This window comes from Marmota marmota, unplaced genomic scaffold, assembly GCF_001458135.2.
Source record: "Marmota marmota marmota unplaced genomic scaffold, marMar, whole genome shotgun sequence".
NCBI classification, from domain to species: domain Eukaryota; kingdom Metazoa; phylum Chordata; class Mammalia; order Rodentia; family Sciuridae; genus Marmota; species Marmota marmota.
Window position 1 is genome coordinate 2,943,074 of NW_026000242.1, and position 25,782 is coordinate 2,968,855.

At 45.6% G+C, this 25,782-nt stretch overlaps 1 protein-coding gene across 3 annotated transcripts in view; it reads right to left on the reverse strand.

The window, feature by feature from the left end:
* The window catches only part of Sorl1 (sortilin related receptor 1), a 158,239-nt gene extending 132,463 nt beyond the window's left edge, over window positions 1-25,776 (reverse strand). Inside the window, exons 1-3 of one of the 3 annotated variants that reach the window (XM_015489718.2) lie at window positions 25,623-25,776; window positions 8,614-8,730; window positions 425-550 (exon numbers count right to left, since the gene is read on the reverse strand). In XM_015489718.2, the coding sequence (XP_015345204.1) occupies window positions 425-550; window positions 8,614-8,703 (216 nt within the window). In that variant the 5' untranslated portion in view covers window positions 8,704-8,730; window positions 25,623-25,776. Of the gene's footprint in view, window positions 1-424; window positions 551-8,613; window positions 8,731-24,940; window positions 24,962-25,622 lie in introns of those variants that run through there. The other 2 variants (XM_015489720.2, XM_015489719.2) reach the window with 2 other exon arrangements.
* Window positions 25,777-25,782: the final 6 nt, after the last annotated feature.

Consider the following 25,782-nt stretch of genomic DNA (forward strand, 5'->3'; position numbering starts at 1 on the left):
CGTGCACAGGCTCGCTCACACACACACACACACCCCTGTATGCATACTAATGGTGCCAACAAAAGCAAAAGTTCAGCAGCTGCTCTCGGAAGCCTGGGAGTAGATGGCAAATGTACCTGGGAAACATTTTTGCGGGGGGGGGGATCAAGCAGTTCATTGGTTGGCAGATTTTCTGTGGTTTAAGTTGGCCTTTTTTGTCTGGAAATCCTGCCTGACCAGTACTTGGCCTGCCTGATTATACAAAGACCCACCTGGGAACTGTACTCTGTCACAAATTCCCAGGTTAGCAGAAACACAGTGGCTAGCTACAAGTCATGCTGCAAGGATCACAAAGGGCTCCGCTGCCCAGCCCCCCCCTCAGAGCAGCAATCTTTCCAAAACACAGTCCCTGAAATCAGGGGCCTGGGGTGGACGGCTTCCTTACCCGCTTGTTGTCTGCAGGACTGTGGTAGAACTGGGCGATCACAGCTTCACTGCTATTTCCCACACCAAAGTTGAGTTTCTCTGAAATCTTGTTGAATGATTTTCCATAGTCATAAGACACGTACACCTGGAAGACAGAGAAGGGGAAGAAGAAGAAAAGAGTTGGTGAGAAATCAGGCAGAGATCTCTCACCTGCCTCCACCTTCCAGCATCCACCCTGGACCCTGAACACCGCTCCCACTGGGTCCTTGACATCATGAAAGCACTGATGCTCCCAGATAACCCACAAAGCAAGGAAAGCAAGGCACTTCTATGTCTGGCCCCAGGCTTGTCAGGGACAGGCTAGGGAGTACTACAGCCACCCCTGCTTGGAGTACTCTGCCTGTGTGTGTGTGTGTGTGTGTGTGGTGCTGGAGATCGAACCCAGGGCCTTATGCATGTGAGGCAAGGACTCTACCATCCTGAGCTATATTCCTAGCCACACTCTCCTCTTTTCTAAGGCAAAGTCAAGTCCTTGCAGCAGGAGACAAATACTGAAATATTGGTAACATCCTCATCAAGGGTTAAGTGTCTAACAGATGTCAACCAGAAACAGAGAGAAATGTGCCTGTCTGAGGAGGTAAGAGCTGAAAATATGTTTTGCCATCTGTTGAAATGTCCCCAAAAGGTAATCCAATCCTTCATCCCTCTTCAGAGAAGTTTGCTGCTTAGAGAATTTCATACTCAAAGAAAGAAAACCTTCATGGGTCTGCACCCTACAGCCCAAGAGATGAAAAAGTGCAAATGATTAAATTTACACAGGTGAAGATATCAGTAGGCTGGGGGCGTAGCTCAGTGGTAGAGTGCTTGCCTAGTATGCACGAGGCCCTGGACTCAATCCAAAGAAAAGAGAAAGGAAGGAAGGAAGGAAGGAATCTATTAGGAGCAGAAGAATCCTGCTTCTGCACGTTTTGTGATTCCATCGCATTGCATGGGAGATGAGAACAGCAACAAGATCCAGGTCTGTGCCAACTGCTTCCTGGTTTCTGATGATGCAGTAACCACGGTGATAAAAGGTAAGAGCTGTCATTCATCAAGTGCTCACTATACGCAGAGATGGTACTAACCTCTTCAAATGAATGAGCTTAGGTAACTCTCACAACAACCCCACGTGGCAAACACAATTGTTAAAATCCTTTTACAGAGAAGATAACAGGGGCTTATGAGATTAGTTACTTGCCACTGTACTAACACAGCAAACAAGTAGCAGAGTAGAACCTAGAGGAGGCTGCCTGCCTTCCAAGCCAGGGATCTCAAAGCTACTATCAACTCAGACTACAGAGGTGGAATGGAAGTTGTCAGATAAGAGATAAGATCAAGAAAACACATCTGATAGATGACTATAACAATGAAGATAATAAGTTAGTTGGTTTTCAAATGATTTATGAGAAAGAGAATCAAGGGAAGCATTAAAGAAAAATGGAAGTTAAATTCCAAGAAAAACACCAACTACTGAACTAATCCCAGCAAGTTTACTGCCATACCTGCCCCTTAAATTCAACAGCAACGTGTCTGGAAGGTTTTACCAAAGCCAAGTGCTAGGCCAGGCACCAGACATACAAAGACAAATCAGACATGGCCACTAGAGAGGATGGACATGTAAACATGGAAATGTTTGCTAACAAGGCCCAGTGCAAACAATGAGGACAGGAGGGCTGTCCATCAGGGACTGAACGCACAAGGATGGGCCATTAACATTTCATAGACATCAAGGTTAAAAGAAGCAAAGACAGAGCCTCTGCCTTTATCTGGGTCACCATGAAAGGAACTAGTAGAAACACACAGCACGTGTTTCCAACTATCAAGCGCGCAGGAAGGTGCTGCCACAAAAGCAGCTCTAGAAAACCAGCAGGTTGAGAGCTCACAGATAATCTGAGTGGCAAAAAAGACAAAGTGGAACTTTTTCTCACTTCCATTCCGCTGGCCAAGAATGGACACTGGGAGTCCAGGTAAGTTCTTAAGTTGCACAGAGCAAATGCCTGGCTTCACAATCAGGGAGGCCCCCTTCAGCTTCAATATCCTATGACTTGATGATCCACTAGGATGAATTTCTTGAGATGCACAAATGTGATCGTATTTTTATCAGGGGAGCGTTTTTCAGGACACAATACTCCTTTGTGTGTATTATCTCTCTTCATCTTTGAAAATCCTATAAGTTAGTCTTCAGAGCACCAAGAACACATTAGGTAGTCAACAAAGACTTCTACAACAAATAGATATGATTATAAACCAAAGAATCACTGAATAAATGAACAAAAAAAAGAGAGTGAATGGAAAGAATTAGTGAGTGACTGAGAGAACATCATGCTCCCTCAATATCTGAGGGGAAGTGGTTTCAGGACCCCCAGAGATACTCAACCTGTGGATGCTCAGCCTACTCACATCCTCCTTTACTCTAATCATCTCTAGATCACTTATAATACCTAAGACAACATATACGCTCTGCAGACTGGTTATACTGCATTGTTTTAAGGAATAAGACAAGAAAAAACAAAAAAAGTCTGCACATGTTCAATACAGATGCACTTGTTTCTCCAAACATTCCCAATTTGCAGCTGGCTGAATAATGGATGCAGAACCTGTGGATAAGGAGGGTTGACTATAATTATGTCCATTAAGAGAGAATAAAAACTAAGACTCGGAGAAGTGAATGACTACCACTAGTAAGTGACACAATTAAGTCGGTTTCTTCCAAATCCATTTGTCTTTCCACTCCACGAGTTACCATTTTAAAGAACGTTCTCCATACTTAATGTTTCTCTGTTAAAAAAGAAAAGCCACACACCATATCCATAGGCCAAGCACGAGAAGGTGTGCTGGCCAGCAGGAAAAGCCTGTCTGAGATTCTCACACTTCCAGGAAAAAACATCCTCCCTAACAAAAAGCCCCTCTCCTCATTTCCCACCAGCAAATGACCCCCGTCTCTTAGGGCTGGGGGAGCAGCTCAGTGCAGAGCGCTGCCTACCATGCATTAAGCCCTGGGTTCAATCCCCAGCACCACAAAAGAAGTTAAAAATAAAAATCTCTTGGGTCTTATACTTAATAGAAGTAAAGAGTAAATATGTAAGTGTTCATCCTATGCCTGAACATTATGGAAGATTGTTCACTGACATTCCTGGCCCTCTATAGATTGAACAATTCCAACATAATATTTTTTATCCTACTGGCCCTCTATAGGTTGAACAATTCCAACATAATATCTTTTATCCTATTGTGTCCGTCAGCTTTTTTGTCACTATGACCAAAAACTTGACAAAAACAATTTAAAGGAAGAGAAGTTTATTTTGGCTGACAGTTTCAGAGGTTTCAGACCTTAGTCAGCAGGCTCCATGGCCTTGGGCCCTAGGTGAGGCAGAAAGTCAAGGCAGAAGGGTGTGGTGGTAGGAGAAAGCTGCTCAGCTCTCCGAAGCCAGGAAGCAGAAAGCAAGAAGGGACCAGGAACAAAACAGAGCCCCAGGGCACACCTCTAGTGACCTGCTTCCTCCAACCGTGCCCCACCTGCCTACAGTTTCCACCTCCTCCCTGGGATCCTCTCAGCTGTGGATGGATTGATTAATCCACTGATGAGGTCACAGCCCTCATTATCAGATCACTTCTGACCTCTGGGCATGGCTGCACTGAGGACCAAGCCTTCAACACATGAGCTTCTGGGGTACATTCCGGACACGAACCATAATTCTCACAATTCTTATTTGTGTTTAATTGACAAAAGACCATAAGGCAAGTTACCCACTGGCACACACTGAACAGCATACTAAAGGCCTCTGACAGTGCTGACTGAACCTCAAGCCGGCTGATGGCTTCTTGGTCCTCATACAGCACCCCCAAGAGCAACCAGAATTTGCTGTCTTCTATTCCCGGCAATATGACGTTGCTCACACTGTCCACCGTGACCTCCAAGCAAACTGGGGCAGACGCCCTGCTCTCCCTGTCTTGTGCTGCAATCGCTGTTTTCATCCAGACAGGGCTCTGCACTAATTAGTCCTCTCTGACCTCAACACTATTCCCTAAAGAACAAAATTCAGCACTGGAAGAGTTACTAAGCTGCCAGTTAGACCATTTTCTTTCCTATAAATATGGTCCTTCAAAGTGAACAGCTCAAAATTCTTTTCCCTGTATTTTAAAACTACAATAATAATGAGGAGGAAGAAGACAACTGTAATGTACCAAAAAAAAAAAAAAAAAACACCTCACATTTGGCACTGCTCAAGGCCTTTATAGCAGTGCTTCTCAAATTTTAATATGCTTACAAATCACCCAGCAGGACACTAATTCAGCAGGACCTAATTCAAGTCTGGGGTGGAACCTGAAATTCGACATTTAACTCTGCACTTTTGTTATGTGTGTGGTATTGGGGATCAAACCCAGGACGTTGTGCATACTAGTCTTCCACTGAGCTACATCGCCAGTCCCCAAATTCTACATTTCTAACCAGTTCCCAGAAAACACCCATGTAGCCAACCCAGATACTGCATTTTGGGTAGCAAGGTTTTACAAGCACCATCTCAGTGATAAATGAAAACATTGCTATGGTTTAGATCTTAAATCCCCCTCAAAGGCCCATGAATGAAAGGCTTGGTCCCCAGGTAGGAAGGTGGTGGAACCTTTAAGAAGTGGAGCCTAATGGGATGTCTTTAGGTTCTTGAGAATGTGGCCCTGAAGGGAACTATAGGGGCTGGGTCCCCTCCTTGTTCCCTCTGTCCCCTGGCACATGGTGTCATTGGTACGGCTCTGCCATAGGCTTCCCCACTATTGCCATCCAATATCCCCACCAGAGATCTAAAACCAATGGGTCCAACAGTTATGGACTGGAACCTCCAAAACTGAACCAAAATAAATCTTTTCTCTTTATAAGTTGATAATATCAAGTATTTTATTATGGTAACAGAAGGTAAACAACCTGGCCTAAGGGCAGACTGCTAATGAATGGCAGAGCCAAGATTCCAACCCAGACGTTCTGATTTCAGAGTCTGTGCTAAGCCAGACACCAGCCTCCCGCAGGCTACACAGACTCTGCTGCTAATAAGGGTGGTGAAACCAATCATTCATGGCATCTTTCCTGGTCGATTCTGATCTTCTGGTAGACACTATCTCAGGATGCTCTTGGATGCTCTTTGGCCAATTATGTCACACCTGAGTACTTTGTAACACATATCATGAGAGAGAAGGAATCAAGATTAAGGAAGGGTCAAGATAAGCCACATCTGTTGTTTCACTTCATCACCTCATCACAGAAAAAAATCAGTCCCGTGGGCTCCGTTCTTGACAGAATCACCAGGCTACAAGTTCAACAGGTGATGACTTCTCTTTTTTCCTGCTTAAGAGCAAACCCTCTGGGATTCCAGCATCCAGATCCACCCCACTTACATACTGAATATGCATGATGATGTTGGCCAAGTCCCCCCACTCACGCAGGTTCTTATCAGTGTAAGTTCTTTTTCCTCAGGCTTCTGACCCAGTCTTATGAACCATGCTTTCAAGTTTTCTTTAAAGACAACTTGGATCGCTACCACTCCCCCAACACCAACAACTCTGCCTCTGAGTCATAGTTTATTTTTGCATTAACTTTTCACATCAGAACATCTCAGTTTCATCTACCAATTCTTTAATGCAGTTTGTATATGATGCAGGAAATTTCTGCCATCCCTGTTTATTAACTCTGGGCATTAAGTCTCCTTTCCATTTAATTTTATCTCATATTTAATTCTAGAATAGTTAATCACTTCAAATGTTCAATGAGCCCTTAGTAAGACACACCCAAATATTTACACAGAGTAAGAGCCGGGCTGGATAGACTGGCAATGTTGAGGGAGACCAACCCTCCTAGTTCACCCAGGACTGAGGGGATCCCAGCATGTGCAGCTGTCAGTGCTGAGGCCCCGCCAGGTTGGTCATTGCAGTGAAACCACAGCCTCACACATGGCATACACAATTGGGTTTAATTCTCATCAGCCCCAAAGTCCCCCAATGATATGCTGAGTGACCTCATGCAAATCCCTTTATGCCTCTAAGCTCCCATCTGTGCAGGAAAAATATAAAACAATGTTGTTCTTTTCCCTACCTTGCAAAAAAATATTTTTTGGACAAAAAAAATAAAATGTATAAAAACCCTAAGGAAGATTTCTCAACACAGTAGAATCCAGAATTGGCTCCTGTGACCAAAAGGGACACCACAGAGCAATGATGGAGTTGACACACACAGGTAGTACCTACAGAGTACCCGGGAGCCAGCAGGCAGCCATTCACAGCCATCTGTGTCCAGAGCTGCTGCTCACAAACTCTGACCTCATTTATAAATGGGTCAGAGTCAGGGCCTCAAACAAGTCTAGGTCTGCTCCAAAGCTCTATACCCAGACTGGCCGCCAGCTACAGCGGTTTCCCACGCACCATGGCTCCAAACACAAAACTATGCATCATGATGGCCAGTCCTTCTCTGGCCCTCCCTGCCTGTGGTTGCCCTAATTCAACTCACTAGAAAATAGCTCCCGGGGCTCCCTCCAGTCACCTATCTCTGAACACATCCAACCCAAACAGCGGATATTCAAGAAGGTACCTCAAAAAGACCAAATCTGTACTCAAAAATTACAAAACTACGTAAAGCCTGGTGTGAGTGCTAGTAAATTCATCAGGTTTCCTCTGGCCAGGACAATGGGTGACGGAAGCTCTGTGGTGTTTGATGTGTCCACAGACTCACACTTCTTTACCATGGCAGACCCTGATCTGGGGCAGGGCTGTTCCTCCTGCCCACAAGAAGTCTGGAACACAGGCTACAGACTGGGGATGCATGGGCCAGTCCTGACCCTTTCACAGATTTTACTTGGCCCACATGGTGTTTGTAAAACTAGACATCAGCTGCCAACTGGTAAGACTCAGCAGTTTCACATAAAAATTCAGACCTTTGGGCTTCTCCTGAAAAGTCAGATCTGGCCATTTTGGACTCTGCCTCCTGTGTGGCACCCAGAGCACAGAGCCAATCAGCAACGCCACTCAGAAGTACTTCTCTTCTTCCTAGTGAAGCCAGATTTAAAGTTAGGTAGTCAGTGTAGTTAGGTAAATGGGGTCTGATATTGAGTGAAATCTAAAATGGAGGCCACGAGAATTAATTCCCGTTGAGCAACTCTTGAAATGTTAATGAAGTCCAGGAAACAGCCCCCAACAGATTTGAAGATAGCCCATCCCAAAGAAATGTTAATGAACGGCCCCAGCAGATTTGAAGATAGCCCATCCCAAAGAAATGTTAATGAACCGCAAACTTGAACATGCTGCCTCTGGAGTCCTTCCTGCCCAGATTACTTCTTTGGCCCATCTGTATCCCACCCCTCGGGCCTTCCCACCTACATGCCATCACAGAAAACTATAAAAAGGGGAAACAACCGCACTTCCACGGATTCCACCTCTTGGGTCCTCTTCTTCCTCCAGGAGAAGTCTTTTCTGCTGTTCTTTAATAAACTTCTATTTTCCACTCTGACCTTGCCTCGGCGCAAGGAACAGTGGAACCCGGTCAACAGTGGTAACACTAGTACCTCTCCAACAGCAACCAAGTCCCAGTCACCACATCTGAACTAAGATATGAAGAAATGGCCTATTGGCCAAGTGGGCCACAGACTTCAAAAAAATGGGAGAGACCTTTTTCCTTTAGAGATGTAAAGAGTGTTGTAAATGCCAGGTGGCTTCCCTCCTGCCCTTTATCTGCCTGGCCTCTCTAAGGTCTTTTGAGTTTGATCTCCTGTCTTCAAAGCACCCAATCTATTATATGCCCTTAAGAATGTGAGAAAATCCATTTTCAACAGCTCCCCTATCAGTGATGGGTTAGAAGACATCAGCACATGGAAAAGACCAATTTGATTCCATTTGGCACAGCTCCAGGCAGGCAGCTCTGCTCAGGAACACTCTTCTGGCACTTTGTTGAGCAGACGAGAGATTCAGACCGCCCATCACTTCAGGAAGGTAATCACACCTTCCCCACTGCCTGGGACACTGACCACACCTCTCCGTGTTCAGTAAACAAGGGATACATGTATTAACTCCAGATTCTCCTCCCTCTCATATAAGTCCAATTACCGAGTATGTTTTCTGGCACATTAATCCCAGGGGATCAGAAAGGGCATGTTGACAGCATTGAGAAGTGCCCAGAGTAACACAAATACTCACGTCACTGCTCTTGGGCCTCGCCAAGGCCAGGCTGTCCCGGGCTAAGGCCACGATCACGTTGCTTTTCTCTCCAGCCCAGTGCACCACCATCTGATTGTGGGAATCATTCAGACTGACCTGAAAGAGACCAATACAGGAATCAGGACCCCCATGAGAAACGGCCACACCCATGGAAAACCTAGACTTTTTCCTCCTTGGTCACTCAGAAAGGACAGAATTCTGAGATGAGATGTGAGTCACTGAGCCAGCAGGGTCTATTCTCCCTGCTACACATGCTCTTCCAGACTCAGCTTCCCTCAGAAGAAATACTAGTGCCCTGGTTACATTCCATGAAATTGTGAGTATCATTAGATTGCAGAAATCTTCTCAGGGTCTCATTGACCTAACCAATTTTTTTGCTTCACTTTTGTCCTTTGTCACATCAATCCCCTGTTACTCTGATCCTTAGTCCATATGGGTGGCACGTAAACCAAAATATTGAAATCTCTCTCCCAGGGCTGGGATTGTGGCTCAGTGGTAGAGTGCTCGCCTAGCATGCATGAGGCCCTGGGTTCGAACCTCAGCACCACATAAATGTAAAATAAAGATATTGTGTCCACCTAAAAATAAAAAAAGAAATTAAAAAAAAAAGAAATATCTCTCCCACTCAAAAAAAAAAAATGGACAAGAAGCTGGGACGGAGAAAGAATGGTTAATGGGCACAGGAGAGCAGCTGGAAGGAATAACTTCCAATGTTATACAGCACTGTGAGATAACGAAGGCTAACCACAATTAATTCTATATTTCAAAAGAGCTAATAGAAAAGATTTTGAATGTTCTCAACACAAAGAAATGATCAGTGTTTGAGGTCATAGATCCACCAGTGATCAGAACCATTACCTGGATATGCCAATTACCTGATCATTACATTGTGTACATGTACTGAAATATTACAGTGTGTACCTGAGAAATATGTAACTGTTTCAATAAAAATTAAAATATACGTTTTAAAAATCCACAGGCCAGAAAGACCGCATGCTTTTCCAATTATGGAAATGTTTTCCCCTGGCCTGGGGTCACCATTATTCACTTTCGATTCATGATAAGAAACAAGAGGAAGTCATCATTGTGAGGTATCTTTAAATTTATTTTTAAAGTGTTGCAAGTAAGGAAATGTTTACCAGAACCCAACAGAAATGACCTTTGGATTATTGCTAACAGACGTTCCCAAGCTTTTGATTCTGTAAACCAATAAAATAAAAACAGGTAGAAAGGCCAACAGAGGACTAGGTGGCACCTTCTATTTTGCTAGGTAAGGATAATGACAAAAACACCCATGGTGTCAGAGCTGAGCTACCCTCTCAATCTGCTTCCTTTGCTTCCTGATGACACTGCAGACCCTTGCCCAGGCTGCCTCGCATCAAGTGTGGCCCTAGGACCACGTTCCAGGCAATGGTCTCTGAGAGGGGGTTCTCAGGGCCACTACAGGCCTGGCCCACACACAGTCCTGTTTTCTTTCTCCATCTGCAGGCTGCATTCAAAGGACAAGAGTCCTGGAGGAGGGCGGAGCCACAGGACAGAGGAGCCTGGGTCTCTGGGGAGAAGGCCCTCCATGGAGGAGTGACACTCACCTTGAACTTTCGTAACTAGAAGATATGTTTACACCACCGGGCTTTTGGGACCCATCTGTTAAAACTGAGGAAAGACAGCCTCAGAAAAAAGGCTACTTCTCTTTGGTCATGTTTACTTTACCTAACACTAACTGCCTTACTTTTCTTCCTCTTATTTCACCACCCACAGGCCATACTACCCTGAGCACACAGGATCTTATCTTGTGTCACTGTTCACTGATGGACACCAGTTTGAGGGCTGGCATTTTGTTTCACAAAACCTGTGTGGGGAGCAAACTGATGAAGACACAAACAGAACTTCTGGCAGCTGGTGCAATATCTAGAAGCAGAACAAGGTCCTCCGAATCAGGACACCTGAGATACGCCAGCTCCATCAGCCATCCTGGCTGCTTGGGGACTCATGGTGCCTTGCAGGGTCTAGCCCGGGTGGCACGCAGCACCACCCCCACCACCAACTCTTGGACTAATGAAAGTTCAAGTCTGGCTTGACCTGCTCTTGAAGCCACTTTATCAGGACTCTGCAGTGGAAAACCCTCCCCTCCCCACACCTCCTTTCTCCTTCCTTCCCCTCCTCCCCTACCACACCCTAACTTGCCACACCCACTCCATGGGGTGCTCTCAGATGTCACCAGGGAAAAGAGAAACACCTGGGCCACAAACTTGGCAGCCCCATAGACCAAGGAACTAATCCCTAATGGCTCTGCTTTAGGTTTTAAGCACCTGTATTTAATTTGATCTAGGATCCAAATTCTTTTGAAAAACATTTGAAATGAGACCTCTTTAAAGAAAAAGACCCTTGATATATTTTTAGTCCAAACTGTCACTTCCCATTCCCTATAGATAAGTCCAGGCAAGCATCAACAGAAGAGTGCAAATAAGAAACAGAAATAAATTATTTAGCCTAGGATGCTACAGGCAAAAGCAGCTAAGGGAATCTCCCCAAACCACTAAAGTCTCCCTCCAACCTTCCCTCTTCCTCTTGCTCTACTTCCAATCCACGTTTCTGGAAAGAATCTGGAAGCATCTGTGACCCCGGGAATTCAGGCTAACCAGTCCTCTCCCATACAAATCCACCCTCACCTATGGAACCAGAGGGGAATAGAGAACTATGCAAATGTCAATATGATAAAGGATCGGGGACCTACTTGAACCACCCAAGTTCACCCAGGGTCTGGGATGAAAAGCTCTCCAATGTTTGGTCCAGGCATCCTCAAAGAAGACGGTCAAAGTGCCCCCTCTAGCAGGTAACCATCAGACAACTCTTTGAACAGGCTACAAAGCTCTCAGGGATCACAGTGGGCAAGAGGGCTAAAACAACTTACTGTGGGCTTTCGATGCAGAGGACATGAGATTTATGGGATCCCCCCAACTGGTCCTAAGGGTCAAGGGTGAGACTGAACACAAGAAACAAGCATCAAAATACCCAAGGGCTGTTTTATGAAGAAAGCCTTAAGCAGGCAAGCTTGGTGAGACACCTATTTAAAATAAAAATTTAAAAAATCCTCTTCTATCAGATGTCCCTAAGAGCAGGCTGTATAAGGCAGCCCAGTGGAGGGAAAGAAAACAAATCCCTGGCAAGAAATGGCCACCAGGCACGCACACAAACAGTTCCGATCCCCGCTTGCCAAGATGTCAGGCACATCCTGGTTATGAGAATAACTCCCTGGTGAGTCAGGGTTGATCCCTAAGGCAGCCCAGGTGCCCATCCCCCAAAAGCTCAGGACCAAACTCAGAGGCTGGAATGGATGCACCCAGAGGACACGGGAGCCAGCAGGGAGGTGGGTAGGCTATCAATGTGATTAAGGCCAAAAGATATGTTCTACTCTGGCCTCACCTTCCTCCTCTTTATCCCTCACCCCCACAGGGATAAGCAGGCAAAAGTCAAAGCAGGCTTCTCCCAGCAGCAGTGACCTGTCCAGGCAATGTGACCAGGGAGCCAGCAGCCCAGGGCCACCCCCAGCAGCCTGAACAAACCAAACAAGAACAAACCAGGTCCCCATAGCAAGAGCCCTTTAGTTAGGTCAGCAGTGCTTCCCAGTTTGTTTGGATGCTTTTCCTTCCTGGGGATCTCTGCCTGTCCTCCCCGCCAGTCACCAGCCTCCTGGGGGCAGCTGCAGGCTTCCAAAATGTTCCAACCAGCCTCTCCCACTCAGGTCCCACACGCTGACCCAGAAGACTGGGCCTGGGAGGAGGTGGGAGTGTGGCTTTTGCAGGAACATAACCTTGACTAGCAGTCAGTCATAAGGACAACCCCAGGGCGTGAACAACCTTCCCTCTCTGTCTCTGGCTCACAAGGCATAGCTGGAGCCTGATAAATGAGACACAGTTAATTGGAGCTATAAAGCCAGCAGGGAGGGAACGAGTGCCTCCCCTCAGAAGGCAAACAGAAAAACTGCATGCCAGGGGACTCTCTGAACAGAACCCGCAGCCAGGAACCACAAACGTCTGGAAGGAGGGCAGGACTCTGCCAGGCTCACAGGCAGGTGGTTAGAATAACCCCCAGAGGTGACCTGGCCCAGGATCTGAATCACTGGGACAGGCCCCAACCCAGACCTATTACTGATTGGGAAGCCCCCTAAACGGAGCCCAGGAATTGGTATTTTTGACAGATGCCCCGTGTCTCCAAAGCAGCCTATTTGGGAAACAATGAATCTAGTCCAGTCCTTTGCCTTCAGTCAGGAACTGAGACTAAATGAGAGGGGCTAGAGAGTCACTCTTTTTCAGGGGAGTGGTTGTCTTTGGGGATTTTACAGTTAAGACTTTATGAACCTTGAAAACAATATGCCAAGTCAAAAATACACACTCACATATTGCATGATTCTCTTTATATGAAATATCCAGGGCAGTAAATCCACGGAGAGAGAAAGCAGGGGTTAGGAGAAGAGAGGAGACCTTTCTTGCAAAATGATGAAAACATTTTGGAACTAGACAGAGCTAGCGGTTGCACAACAGTGAATGTACTAAATGCTATGGAATTGTTCTCTTCAAAATTGTTAATATTATGTAAATTTAAGCTAAATTGAAAAAAAAAAAAACAAACACCTCTCTGACCTATACAACATTATACTTCTCCAGTGTGGATCCAATACCTAGGAGCTCCCACTCTCAATACGTACTTCTTTCATTTCATCTCATCTCGAGCCCTCATGCTACCAAAATATGCAACTAGAATGAGTCATAGAGAAGGCAGGCTGGGGACTGGGTCCCTGGCCAAGGCAATCCTTCAAAGTGCTGTCAGCATCATCCGCAGAGCCAGAGCAGCCACACAAGCCTTCCTGTCCCCGGCTGGAGCGATGGCTGCAGACTTGGGGCTAGTGTCCACTGCCAGCTCACAACAATCGTCAGCACCCACACCCTGACACATCTCAGTGTCTTCATCAAACATCACCTCCACCCCCAGGGCTATCTCTTGGTCCCCAGCATGCCCTGATGATCCAAAGAGGTGAAACGATGTGCCTCATATTATTCAGAGTAGGAGGAAGAATCTGCTGCCACCCAATCCTCCCGCTCTGGGTGGTTATAAATAGCAGGGAAGAAATAAATTGCTTGTTGTATGAAGGTACTGATTAGTCATGCATTCACCTACCAATGATGTATGCACGGAGGTCTAAGGGTGACAGGCACCCTGTAGGCTCTTTAATCATTTCTTACCTGCAAGAGTGCACAGAGTACTTCCGGGGGAAATAGGGTTGCCAAGTCTGAACCGGCCCTGAGAAGCTGCCAATAAAACTACCAAAATCTGTATGGTGGTTTAAGCTACTCACGAAGATGGGGCCCTTCATGGAATGGGTCACATATGTTCTGCCCATTCACTTCTGTCATTACCTCCTTCACATTGGTCAAACCCAGAGCTCAGGATGTCCTAGACACCCACAGCCTGTCCTCACTCCTACGCAGCTTTCTTCTAGAACACAGTATGAAGCCCTACAAACAAGGCAGTCTGGTTCATTTCTCGGCTTCACTAGCAGCAAAATACAAAGAAGTATTTTTAAAATTCTACAATGAGGGGCTGGGGATGTGGCTCAAGCGGTAGCGCACTCGCCTGGCATGCGTGCGGCCTGGGTTCGATCCTCAGCACCACATACAAACAAAGATGTTGTGTCTGCCGAGAACTAAAAAATAAATATTTAAAAAATTCCCTCTCTCTCTCTCTCTCTCTCTCTCTCTCTCTCTCTCTCTCTCTCTCCTCTTTAAAAAAAAAAATTAAAAAAAAATTCTACAATGAAGTCTAAAACAAATATCCTGTCCTTCAAGTCTGAGGACAGAGGCAGCCGCTCAGTCCCCTGAACTGTAGAATACGACAGGGCCTGCAGAAACCAAAGACAGACTCCCGAGGTCCAAGAACAACAATGTTTTCTCAAACCATGAGACCCAAATGCGAGGCATGCAAATCGCCTCCCAGTGTCCCCTTTCAAGACCCTGTTCTCACTATATTTAGAAAGCTCATTACCATCCCTGGACTCTCCACCTCAGGAGAGCTGGAATCTAGTTTCTGGGCGCTCCCTAAAGACAGCTCTGTGCCTGGACTCTCAGTACACTCCCTTGACTTTGGTATAGCTCAAGATGCTGTCTTCACCAGAGGGACTCACAAGCCTGACAAATTCACACTGTCCACTTTACAGATGAGGAAACAAAGGGACAGTGACCTTGGAGTCACTCTTAGCATTCCACTAGATGAAAAAAAAAAATACTGATAATACACACACACACACACACACACACACACACACACACGCGCGCGCGCGCGCGCGCGCACCTTTTCCTTCCTCTTTAACATATTCTTACTGACTTAGTCACTCCTGACTGATCCTTGGCAGGGGCACCCTATCTGCCATGTGTCTCTCCCTCCAGGTGAACCACTTTGTCAGTCAGTGATGACATGATGACATGTGTTCTTCTAGGAGTGTTCCCTAATAAAAGAAGCCCCCCCAAAAAAATAATAATAATAATCTGTCATGAGCAGGATCACCCCTCCATTTACCACTGGGTAAGAATAAGAAGGAAACCCCAGCACCAGAGAGAACCTTAGAGATCATTGAAACCAACTGCTACTGACAAGGTTCAGCTCAGAGAAAGATTTGGAGGTGGTATTCCAGATGCCTTAAAATGTGGGCCTCATGCAGGGCACACAGATACACAGATAAAAGCCAAGGCTTCCCCAGGAGTCCAAAGCCATTTCTAGGGGCCCTTAAGGGTTCCAGACCACCCACTTTCTCTCCTGTTTGGCTGGCTCTGCAGCTTCACTATAAATAGCTTCTCATTTCATTCATTCAATAAATTTTTATTGAGCACTTACTATAAACCAGATGCTATGCTAGGTGCCTGGAAAACAGCCGAATTCTAAATCCTGCCTCATGGCCCTTAAATTAGTCGAAGAAACAAGCATTAAACAAGAAATTTCAATGAATATGATTAAACTCCAGTTGTTAAGCAAGAGACCTGACTGTTGCAGAGGAGTGACAATGCAAGGGGGAGAGGACCTCTGGGTGATGTTATCACGTAAGGGTGACAGGGAGGAGGTAGAGGTAGAGAAGGTGGGGCAGAGAAGAGTGACCCAGACCTAGGGGAGAGCCAGAGCTGGGCTGGGAAGGACCTGGAACTTGCTGCATTTTGAAAGTTACAAGACCACTGCAGCAAGGAGAGCCCAGGAAGAGGGAGGGTTACAGGAGTCCTCTGGGTTTGTTGTTGCTGTTGTTGTTTTGGTACCCGGGATTTAACTGGGGCACTCCACCACTGAGCCACATCCCCAGCCCTATTTGTAGTTTATTTAGAGACAGGGTCTCACTGAATTGCTTAGCACCTCACCATTGCTGAGGCTGGCTTTGAACTCTCCATCCTCCTGTCTCAGCCTCCAGAGCCACTGGGTCCTCTGGGTTTTAAAAGGGAAAAAAGGGAGTGCACAGCGAAAAAGCCATGGATCCTGCCTGAGAGCAAAAATTTCACTAGATCATGTGTGAGGGGCAAATGCGTCAGTGGCTCGGTTTGAGTCTTGGTCTAAGTCTTGGTTTTTAGAATTTACCAGCTGTCTAACTTGGGGCAAATCACTTCTCTTTCTGAACTATAAGAAACTCGTCTGTAAAATGAGATGACTAATAATTCTTCCCAAGTTTGCAAGACTGTTGTAAAAGAAGCAAATGAGATGTAAACCATGAATGTATTTTCATAAACTTCAAAGTCCATAAATATCATTTCAAGTCCAAATGGCTCTCCACTGAAATAAGCCGTTCTTCATAAAATGGCTCCACATTTAAGAAAAAGAAAAAAAAAAAAATCAACATTCACAGCACCAGGGTCAGAACATGGAGACCTAAGAGCAAGCAGTGACATACGGAAAATGACAAAACACCACATGCTTGAGTCAAGCTCAGACCTTGTGGCCAACTAACACTTTTGGGAAATCTTCCACAACAGGGCTCAGGAACCTGGAGGGAGCCCTATCTCCATCCAAGTCCTGAGGGCACAGCACCCAGATGACTCCGTTTTCCAGATTTCCCTCACCAAAGGGAAAGCAATTAAACATGACATCCCAGAGCCAAAGACATGAGACCTGCCCAAGGCTCCTTTCCCACACTGGGAGAGAAGCTCTAAACAAGACTAACGGAGAAGGACCAGCATGTTAACCCCCAAAACATGGCCAATTTCTCAGTACCAGAGGTGGCCTCTGAGCTAGCAGGAGGGCTCAGCAACTGGAAGCACTGGCAGAGCCCTCCTCAGCTTGCTGAACTCTCTAGCTTGGTTCTGATAGCTCTTTCACCTCTCCCCAGCTTCCCACATCCACTCCTGATGCTTCTCCTCCAGTTACTCCAGGCCTGGTTTCTGCAATCAACTGCGTGTTGCCGTCGCCACCACTACTACCCCTGCTCGCCCAGCACACCTTGCCAAAGGCAGCAAATCCCTGTGCACAGTGAACTGCAAGACTGTTTTTAACTACTCAAGAGAATTTGGGGGGAAATACACACAGGTGAGGTAAGTCACAGGTACAGAGTCTCATGTTATGCAATTAATTGAGCACAGGTTTTTGTTTTTGTTTTTGTTTTTTGTACCAAGGATTGAACCCAGGGGCACCTAACCACTGAGCCACATCCCCAGCCCTTTTTATTTTTTATTTTGAGACAGGGTCTCCACTAAGTTGCTTAGCCTACTGAGTCTTTGGGATTACAGGTGTGCACCACTGCACTGGCTGAACACAGGGTTAAAATATTCAAGTGCTTGAGAAAACTCCCAGCTTCCCCAGGCCTTCACCCAACTCTATTGTCCCTGCCTTTAGTGGTTCCTCTGCAGAGCCCCCGGGGCAGCACAACTGGTGAGCTACAGCCTTTCTTCTCAGTTCCCAGGGCAGGCCTACAAGGTGCTGCCTCTTAAGCATCCTCTGAGGATGAGAGAAATGAGGTCCTTGGCTATCTGTGCCCCTCACTCCGCAGCTTGACACCTCACAGGCACCCACTTGAGTCTCCCCAGTGACTGTCCCTGAACTAGCCTCTCTCCCCAGGTGGCTTTTACTACCTCCCCCCAGGACCTATGAAATCAGCTCATGCGCTTCCAAAAACAAAGGTTCCCAAGAGTTAAAGATCTGGACCCTACCCCTCAGCTCACTTGCCCATCAAAGTAGGATGCTCTTCATCTCAGTCCCCCAGCATATTAAAATCCCTACTGAGGACCCAGTCATTGGTTCACACACACATCTATTCCACCTCAGTATCACCCTGGCCATCTTCCCCAGGCCTCTCTCCAATCCACAATTATTAGGGAAAAAATCTTCACTCACCAGGCTAGCCTTCCTTTCTACATAATCGAAGCTCTTTCAATTACCTTCATCAGGGGAAAAACAAAAGGGGGGTGGGTAATAAGCAGTACCTTGGCCCCTACACGACACAAAACGCATTTGATATACGTACATCTTTTTATTGCCCTTGTCTGCCACTCAGATTTGGGATATGATCACATCAGCCTGCCTCTCTGAGCATTCTTAGCTGTGTTTTTAATCTAATTCAGGGGACTGGAGATAAATCATCATGAAGGGTCCCGATTTTCCAAGCCAAGAGCCTGCAGCAGCAGCAACAGCAATGGCATGCTAAGTTAAAGGGCCAGCCAGCGAGGAGGGGGGGAGGTTTACATGCAATGATGAAGACCACACGCCTCCATTGTTTGTCTTTGTGCCAGCCTGAAAGGTTGAAGGGATGAAAGACAGACCCAGCAACAGTGAGGTAAGTCAACAAGAGCGCAGGAAGTGGAGGCCAGGGGCGGGGAGATGGCCCTGCTGTTAAGGCACTGTTTACATCTTTCACTGCTACACAGAATGCACGGGATCTGCACGGCACCTCAGCACAGCCCCGACAGGAGTGGGCTGTCTGCACAAGGCCAAATCACAAGCGAAGGCACAGAGATTTGGTTGGCCCTTGTGAAAAGTCACCCCTTGAGGCCTAAGTGACTGATTCAAGGAAACAACTGTGCAGCATCCCCCAAAGATGACCACTGTGCCCACCTGCCCTCCAAGGTCCCCTGACACATCCCTACATCTCCTAACACCATCTCCTAACACTCAATGGGCTAGTCAGCAGCCTCCAAATCCCTGGGTTTCGATGAAGCCTTCAGCACTTGCTCCCACTCCCCCTGTTTGTGATGCTCAGAAACGCAGGCCTGAGCTCTAACCTCTCTTGGGTGAAGCAAAGGTCGCCTACAGCAGGGGAAAGGAGCCCCCCTTGCAACCCATCAGAACCACAGTGTCTATCCAGCAGCCAGCTGAGAGCCACATGCAGCTATTGCACAACTTTAAATTCATTAAAATTAAAGAAAATTCTTCAGTCACACTAACCACATTTCAAGTGCTCAATGGCCACCTATGGCTGTCCAGTGGACATACTGAACACACAGCTACTGAACATCATCACTGCAGAAACATCTATCAAATGGCGCTCTATTGAGGATCTGTCATAAGGCCAGAAAAGTAGGATCATCTGGCTCCTAACTAGTATCAGTAACATGGGCACTGCTGTCACCATTATAATTAGCCATCACCCGGGGCTGGAGGTGCAGCTCAGTGATACAGCAAGTGCTCAGCATGCACAGGCCATGGGTTCAATCCATAGCACAAAGATACAGATACAGATTTTATATGTATGTAATTATATGATTATTTTACATGTATATAATAGGTTCTATATGTACATAATTGTATACATAGCATACAATTACTTAATAAATAACACGATTTTATAATTTTTTTGTAATTCACTACTTGATCCCTAATGCCCAAAGATTCAGGTCCCTAGAACCCAAAGGCATAGATTTTATATGTATATAATTATAAGCATATAATAATATACATATGTACATGTATATATACACACACACACACACACACACACACACACACACACAAATAACCAGTAGATAACATGATTTTGTATTTGCTTTTTAATTCATTATTCTGGTTGTGATTGCTATGAAGTCCTATTTTCATGACACCCACCCCGATATGCATAAAGCATTCCTCGTTTTTAATTTAAAAACTAAGCATCACATAGTAACATAGGATGAAACCCAAATCTTAATCATGACCAGCAGCCCACCCTGCCTTTTCCGGTTTTTAGCATCATCAGCCACTTTGATGGGAGCAGACCGGCCAGGCTACTTCTTCGAAGGCCCAAGGTTCACAGGTCGATAAGCCAATAAATTAGGTCGAAATTAACTGTGGCTCATTTTAAACGGAGGGAAATTGATTTTTGCATGTACGTGGCTGGACTGAATATGCCATTCAGTAGATTCTGGCATACCTAGAGAATGAACAGGAAGAGCCCATTCTCATTAACAAAGAGAATATCTCCTCCCTCTAGCCCAGATCACTGGAGGGGAGGATGCTAATCCCCAAATATTCAGTCCAAAAGATAGTGAGCTCTCCTTGACTTTCCATAACATTTATTTAAATCTAAATAAATGAAGAAAAGGTCATCACAATACCCCAGTTTTAATACATTTCAATGTGTTATCTACATCTGAATTATTGTTGAATATTTTAAACTCTAAATTGGTTTTCCCTAAACACACTATGCCACCATTTCCTATATTGGCAGCTTGAAGGATGCAAACTCATTTAATATTCACCTATGCAAAATTTAATTAAGAGTATAAACTGATGCTTTTTTTAAAAAGAGTACATAGCAAAAGCGAATAAATTATTTTGGGGATTACCTGCTCTCAAGATTATTAGAATGCCCCTGTGTCCCTCTGTTACAGTGGACAGGACAGGGCTGGCTCCATCTATCTCTGCCCTGGGATTAAACAATGACACTACAAAGATGGCTGAGATCTCTAACAGACTAAACTCTGAGGGTAAAATATTCCTACAACATCTATCCTTTGCTTTGGGATATTCATTGCTGCTAGGATCTGCCTCATGGATCCCAGGTCTCAAAGCAATTTATTAAGCATACTATTAACTTCATTTTACAGAATATAATGAAAACATTCTAGAAAAGAACGCAAGTTAAGAGCAAGATCTGTGATCTCTACATTCTGATATTCTCACAAACCTGGGCCCTACATTCTACAGAGCTGCTTGCCAACATTTCTCCAAGTTAGGAGAAGACTCCAGAATGATGCTCTCCTGGCCCACAGGAACCCTCTAAGGGAAATGGAAAGACACTTTCTTTCACCTGGCTTGGAGAAGAACCAACCATCTGTTTTATGCTATGAGTCTTCAGGTAACACCCAGACTATTCACAGTCATAATGTCAAAACATATTTTACAACTAAAGTTAATCTCATTACACATGATGCCAGGATTACAGGTCACAGAAAGCCACTGGTAATTCAAGTTTGTAATTTTACATGCATCTGTATTATATATATCCATAGAATAACTCTAGAAGGTTATACAAAAACCTGATGACATTGGTTGCCAACTGAGAAGGGGCCTGAGATAAATGAGGGCAGGAAATGGGAGGAAATTTACTTGTCACTACATACTCCTTAGCACAAATTGGTTTTGTAAACACACATTACCTGCTGAAGGTTAAATAAACAAGTTGGATGATTTTTTTTATTTTATCTCTTCTTTTTTTCAATCTCACTCCTGTCCTGGCCCACTTTCACCCTTCAAAGCCTCGTCCACCATCCAACCCCCATGGCAGGCAAACTCCAAATAAACTAAAACAGTGGCCAGAGACTGCATAGAATTCAATAAGAGATGCCAAGTGCCACCAGGAAGTTTTTCAAGGTCACATCCCTTACTGAGCCAACCCAAGACGCCAAGCAAGTCTTCTCCGAGGTAGAAGCCAACTCAAAACAGCAAATGCTTTGCTTTCTCATCTTCATTTGGAAGTACACAGGTCAAACATCCTGACTTCAGAATCAACTAGCCAATTCTTTCCAGAGTCAGTGTGTCATGCAAGAATCTACTCAAAAGAGATCTAAAGCCAAGCAGTGCACCACTCCCAAAGGACATCCTTTGTCCCAGGGCCTTGTGCTGTAACAGACACTTTATTTTCAGTCTCAAATCAGGACACTGAATATGTCCTGTCCTGTAAAATACAGAAACTATGAAGTGATAGCTCGTTGGAAGCAAAATAAACCTGTAAATCCTGTTAGGCTTTGTGCTTCATTCCAAAGGATTTTTCCCAAAAAACAATGCCATTAGCACAAACCAATGACAGTCCTCCCAGACAGCACAGGAAAATCAGGGCTCCACGACCCCAGGGCCATGCCATTGGGCTGAGCCAATGCACTTTGACTATCTATTTGTGGGTTCACAACTGTCCTCCTTACAAATACCTTTTATATGACTTGAATGTGTGCCCCACCCTCCAGGTCTCTCTTCTTCCAGGTGTGCAATTGGTCCACAGATATTCCCACAGCTGGAGAAACATGGAAAAGCTAACTCTATGCCCTTATGGAGCACACAGAGGGATGGGACACTTACGTAATTACAACACGAGACTCCCATTGGAGCCTGGAAGTAACCAGAGGAATTCCTTGGATATTTTAGAATGAAACAGGTGTTTTCCAGGCAAGGACAAGAGTGGGGAAGACCTTTCAGGGAGAGGACAAAGCAAGCATAATGGCACAGAAGCATGGGATGGGAGGAAATCAATGTGGCAAGAAGGTTGGAATCCCTTCTTGAACTTGGCCTTTTAACAAAAGGCTTATCTTCTAAACTTTTGAACTTGGGCAGAGAAGTCCTAATACTTGATAGCACATTGGTTTTGATTATTACAAACATGCCTCTAAGTAATGGCATCAGAAACCAGTCTCCCACATGAGAGAATCCAAGGAGAAATATGCACAAAATAACAAAGCTAAATTTACTCCATTGATTNTATGGAAAGTCAAGGAGAGCTCACTATCTTTTGGACTGAATATTTGGGGATTAGCATCCTCCCCTCCAGTGATCTGGTCTAGAGGGAGGAGATATTCTCTTTGTTAATGAGAATGGGCTCTTCCTCAGACACATATATTCTCCTGAAAAAGCCTTCCATTCTCTTCTCCCTGAAGCTGGTGGGTGGCCTTCCCATTACCTCTCAGCCTTCTTCTTTGAGTAGCTTCTGCCTGCAGCTCTTGGTGTTCCCTTAGCCTCACCAAGATCAGAAGACAAGGAGCTGCACAGCATCTGACCCCATCCACCCCTTAACATTCTGAGCCCTGACCACTAATGTGTCACAATGGAGGTAGGGCTGATTTAGTGTGTCCATGTATACTTGTTCACTTCCCGGACATTTACCTGCCCTATCTGCATCTGCTTTATCTCCTCCTTAAACTAAGTTTAAGTTTGTAAAGTTTCCTGCAGGTTGCAGTGGTGCACGCTTATAATCCTAGCAGCTCGGGAGGTTGAGGCAGGAAGATTGTGAGTTCAAAGCCAGCCTCAGCAAAAGCAAGGTGCTAAGCAGCTCAGTAAGACCCTGTCTCTAAAAAAATACAAAATAGGGCTGGGGATGTGGCTCAGGGGTCAAGTGCCCCCGAGTTCAATGCCTGGTAACCAAAAAAAAAAAACACTTTAAGTTTCCAGAAAACAAGGATAAAATTGTACTCATCTCATCTGTACCCTCACAGAACCAAACTCCAAGCAACACTAACAGAAAATACTTCAGTTGCTTAGGTTTAAAACTTGAAGGGGGATTATAAAGTGGAACTTGGCATGAGGCCAGAGGAGGATGACCATATGATTTATAGTCGCATCCTGACACTTTTGAGTGAAAGGGATATTATTCATAACTGTGTCTGTCCCAGGAAAAAGAGGCAAATGTTCCCCCTTGCTAGAAAGGCCATTACAAATAGATGTGAATCTGGAGGTCCCAAAAGAGCCCTAAACCCCTTTAGTCACTGATTCCAATCTTGCAGTCTGAAAGGTCCACACAGATATGACTTGTGGCAGAAAGCCCATACCAGGAAGTTCTTCCTTCTATCTGACTCACATCACTAAAGAGTAAAGTCAATGCCATTTTTCATGAACCTCAAGGTGACAGAGAATAAGGGCACAGGAAGGCAGCAACAGAACAGGAAAAACACTGTCTTGGGTTTTCACTCTTTGGTGTGAATTCCTCAATGAGCTCCACTGATAGCTCTGCATCCTTCAGCTGAACTAAACCCAGTCCAGCCGGCCCAGAAACACAAAAGCCAAGAGTTTTGGAGTTACTCCCAGTGAAAACAGAGTTCATCTCTAACCTGTCTCAAATCCCCAGGAGACTCACAAACCAAACCCAAAGAAGAAATGGTACCTGCCATTTTTGAAACCAGAAAGCTCCTCCTTCAACCAAAACTACGTCTTAAGGAGAATGGAGCTCTGGAAGGGACTGTCCACCATCCCTCCCACTCTAAGCCCCTAGAACTGGGCCAGTTGGGAAGACTCAGTGAAAAAGGGAGTGTCTATCCCTACCCACTACCCCCCCCACACACACACACACAACACACTCACACTCACTCACCAGCCCCAAGCTCCCTGTGGAAAGCAAGGACCTTGCTGACATCTTTCCAACAATACAAAATACAAGTTTCAGATGGGGGTGAGAAGAGGGACAAGGATCTGCGCCCAAGAGGAATGGAGCAGATGGGCTCCAACAGACCCCTGACACACACTCCTCCTGCCCAGGAGCTGATGGCGAAAATTAAATGCTTCTGCCCACTCACCACCACTCTCTCCCTTTAGAACCACATACATCTGATTTTAGAAAGGAATTATTTAAGAAGCCCTGTATAAAGACAGGTTGACTCCCAGCACCCAAAGATCAGTGAAACTGCAGACAAAAACAAAAAAGAGCAAGCAGCCCTTCCTAGAATGACCTTGGACTAGTCACTTCATCTTCTGGCACTTGGGTTTCTTCACCAAGAAATAGACACAATAGGGTGACATGGTTTATAAGGTTCTTCCTGGCTCCAAGGGTTGAACGTTTAACTCTACATATTTCCTGAAGGAGGAACTGGCTTTGGCAAAATAAGTGAAGAAAGACAGAACTCAGGCTAATCTTTTAATTTCCACTTTAAAAGGGAACAGTTTGACTCGGAACGTTTATCACCTCCATGGGTCCCACCTTTTCTCCCCCACCGACCTTCACTGCAGAACTGGGAGTCTCATGAGGCAATAACATGGGCAAATTAATCTTGCCAGTGCTGATACTAACCTACAAACTTGGTTTGCATTTCCTAGCCATAAGTCTGGCCACAAAAGTGAAATTCATGTTACTTATGATCTAATAAACCCATTGCCTGGATAGAAATATATCACTTACTGAATAATAATGTCCACCAAATGTCTTGCAGTCTTTTCAAATTCCCAAGTGCCATGAGGAATATTCCTGACCAAAATAAAGTCATTATCTTGAAACAGGGGATGGATTGAACCTCACACCCCCACAAAAATAAACAAAAAATTCAGTCATTGCGTGCGTGCACACATGTGTGCCTACACACGCACACACACCCTCTTCTTTGACTGAAGGACAGGGGCTGAGATTTCAGTTTTCCCCACCTTCACTGGGGTTCAGGATGGTTAAGTGTGGAAACCCCCTCCGCCCGCCCCTGTGTTAAGTGCACTGCAACTGCAGGGTACTCGCCTTCAACTGAGAATACACTAAAGAAAGCCCGTTTTTTATCCAGATGTGAAAAAGAAGCTGCACCCCTCCTGTACCTGCCGGAAACTAAACCGGTCTACACATACCCTGGGGAAATGTGCACTGCACCCCAAGAGAGTTACCTGGAATACGTTTGCTAAAATCGACGGGAAGAAGGAAAGATCAATGCGATTCAACGGCTGACGGTTATACTCATATGAGGGGGAAAAAAAACAAATGCAAGCCGGGAAGTCCCCAGTAGTGCCTGCACCTGGGAGGCGACTGCAAAGGATGGATGCGGGGGTGAGGAAGTGCAGAGAGAGGAAAGAGCTGGAAGGAAGAGGGCTGCAAAACTGCTCACCTGTCCGTACACCTTGATGGGCTCAGGCTGCAGGGCAGCGCTCCGTCGCGTCCGGAGCGGCTTCTCGCCCGCGGGGCTCGCTCCCCTGGCATCCCCGCGCGCCCACAGCCGCAGCTCGCGCGGGTCGCCCTGCACCACGCGGAAACCCCGGTCCTGGGGC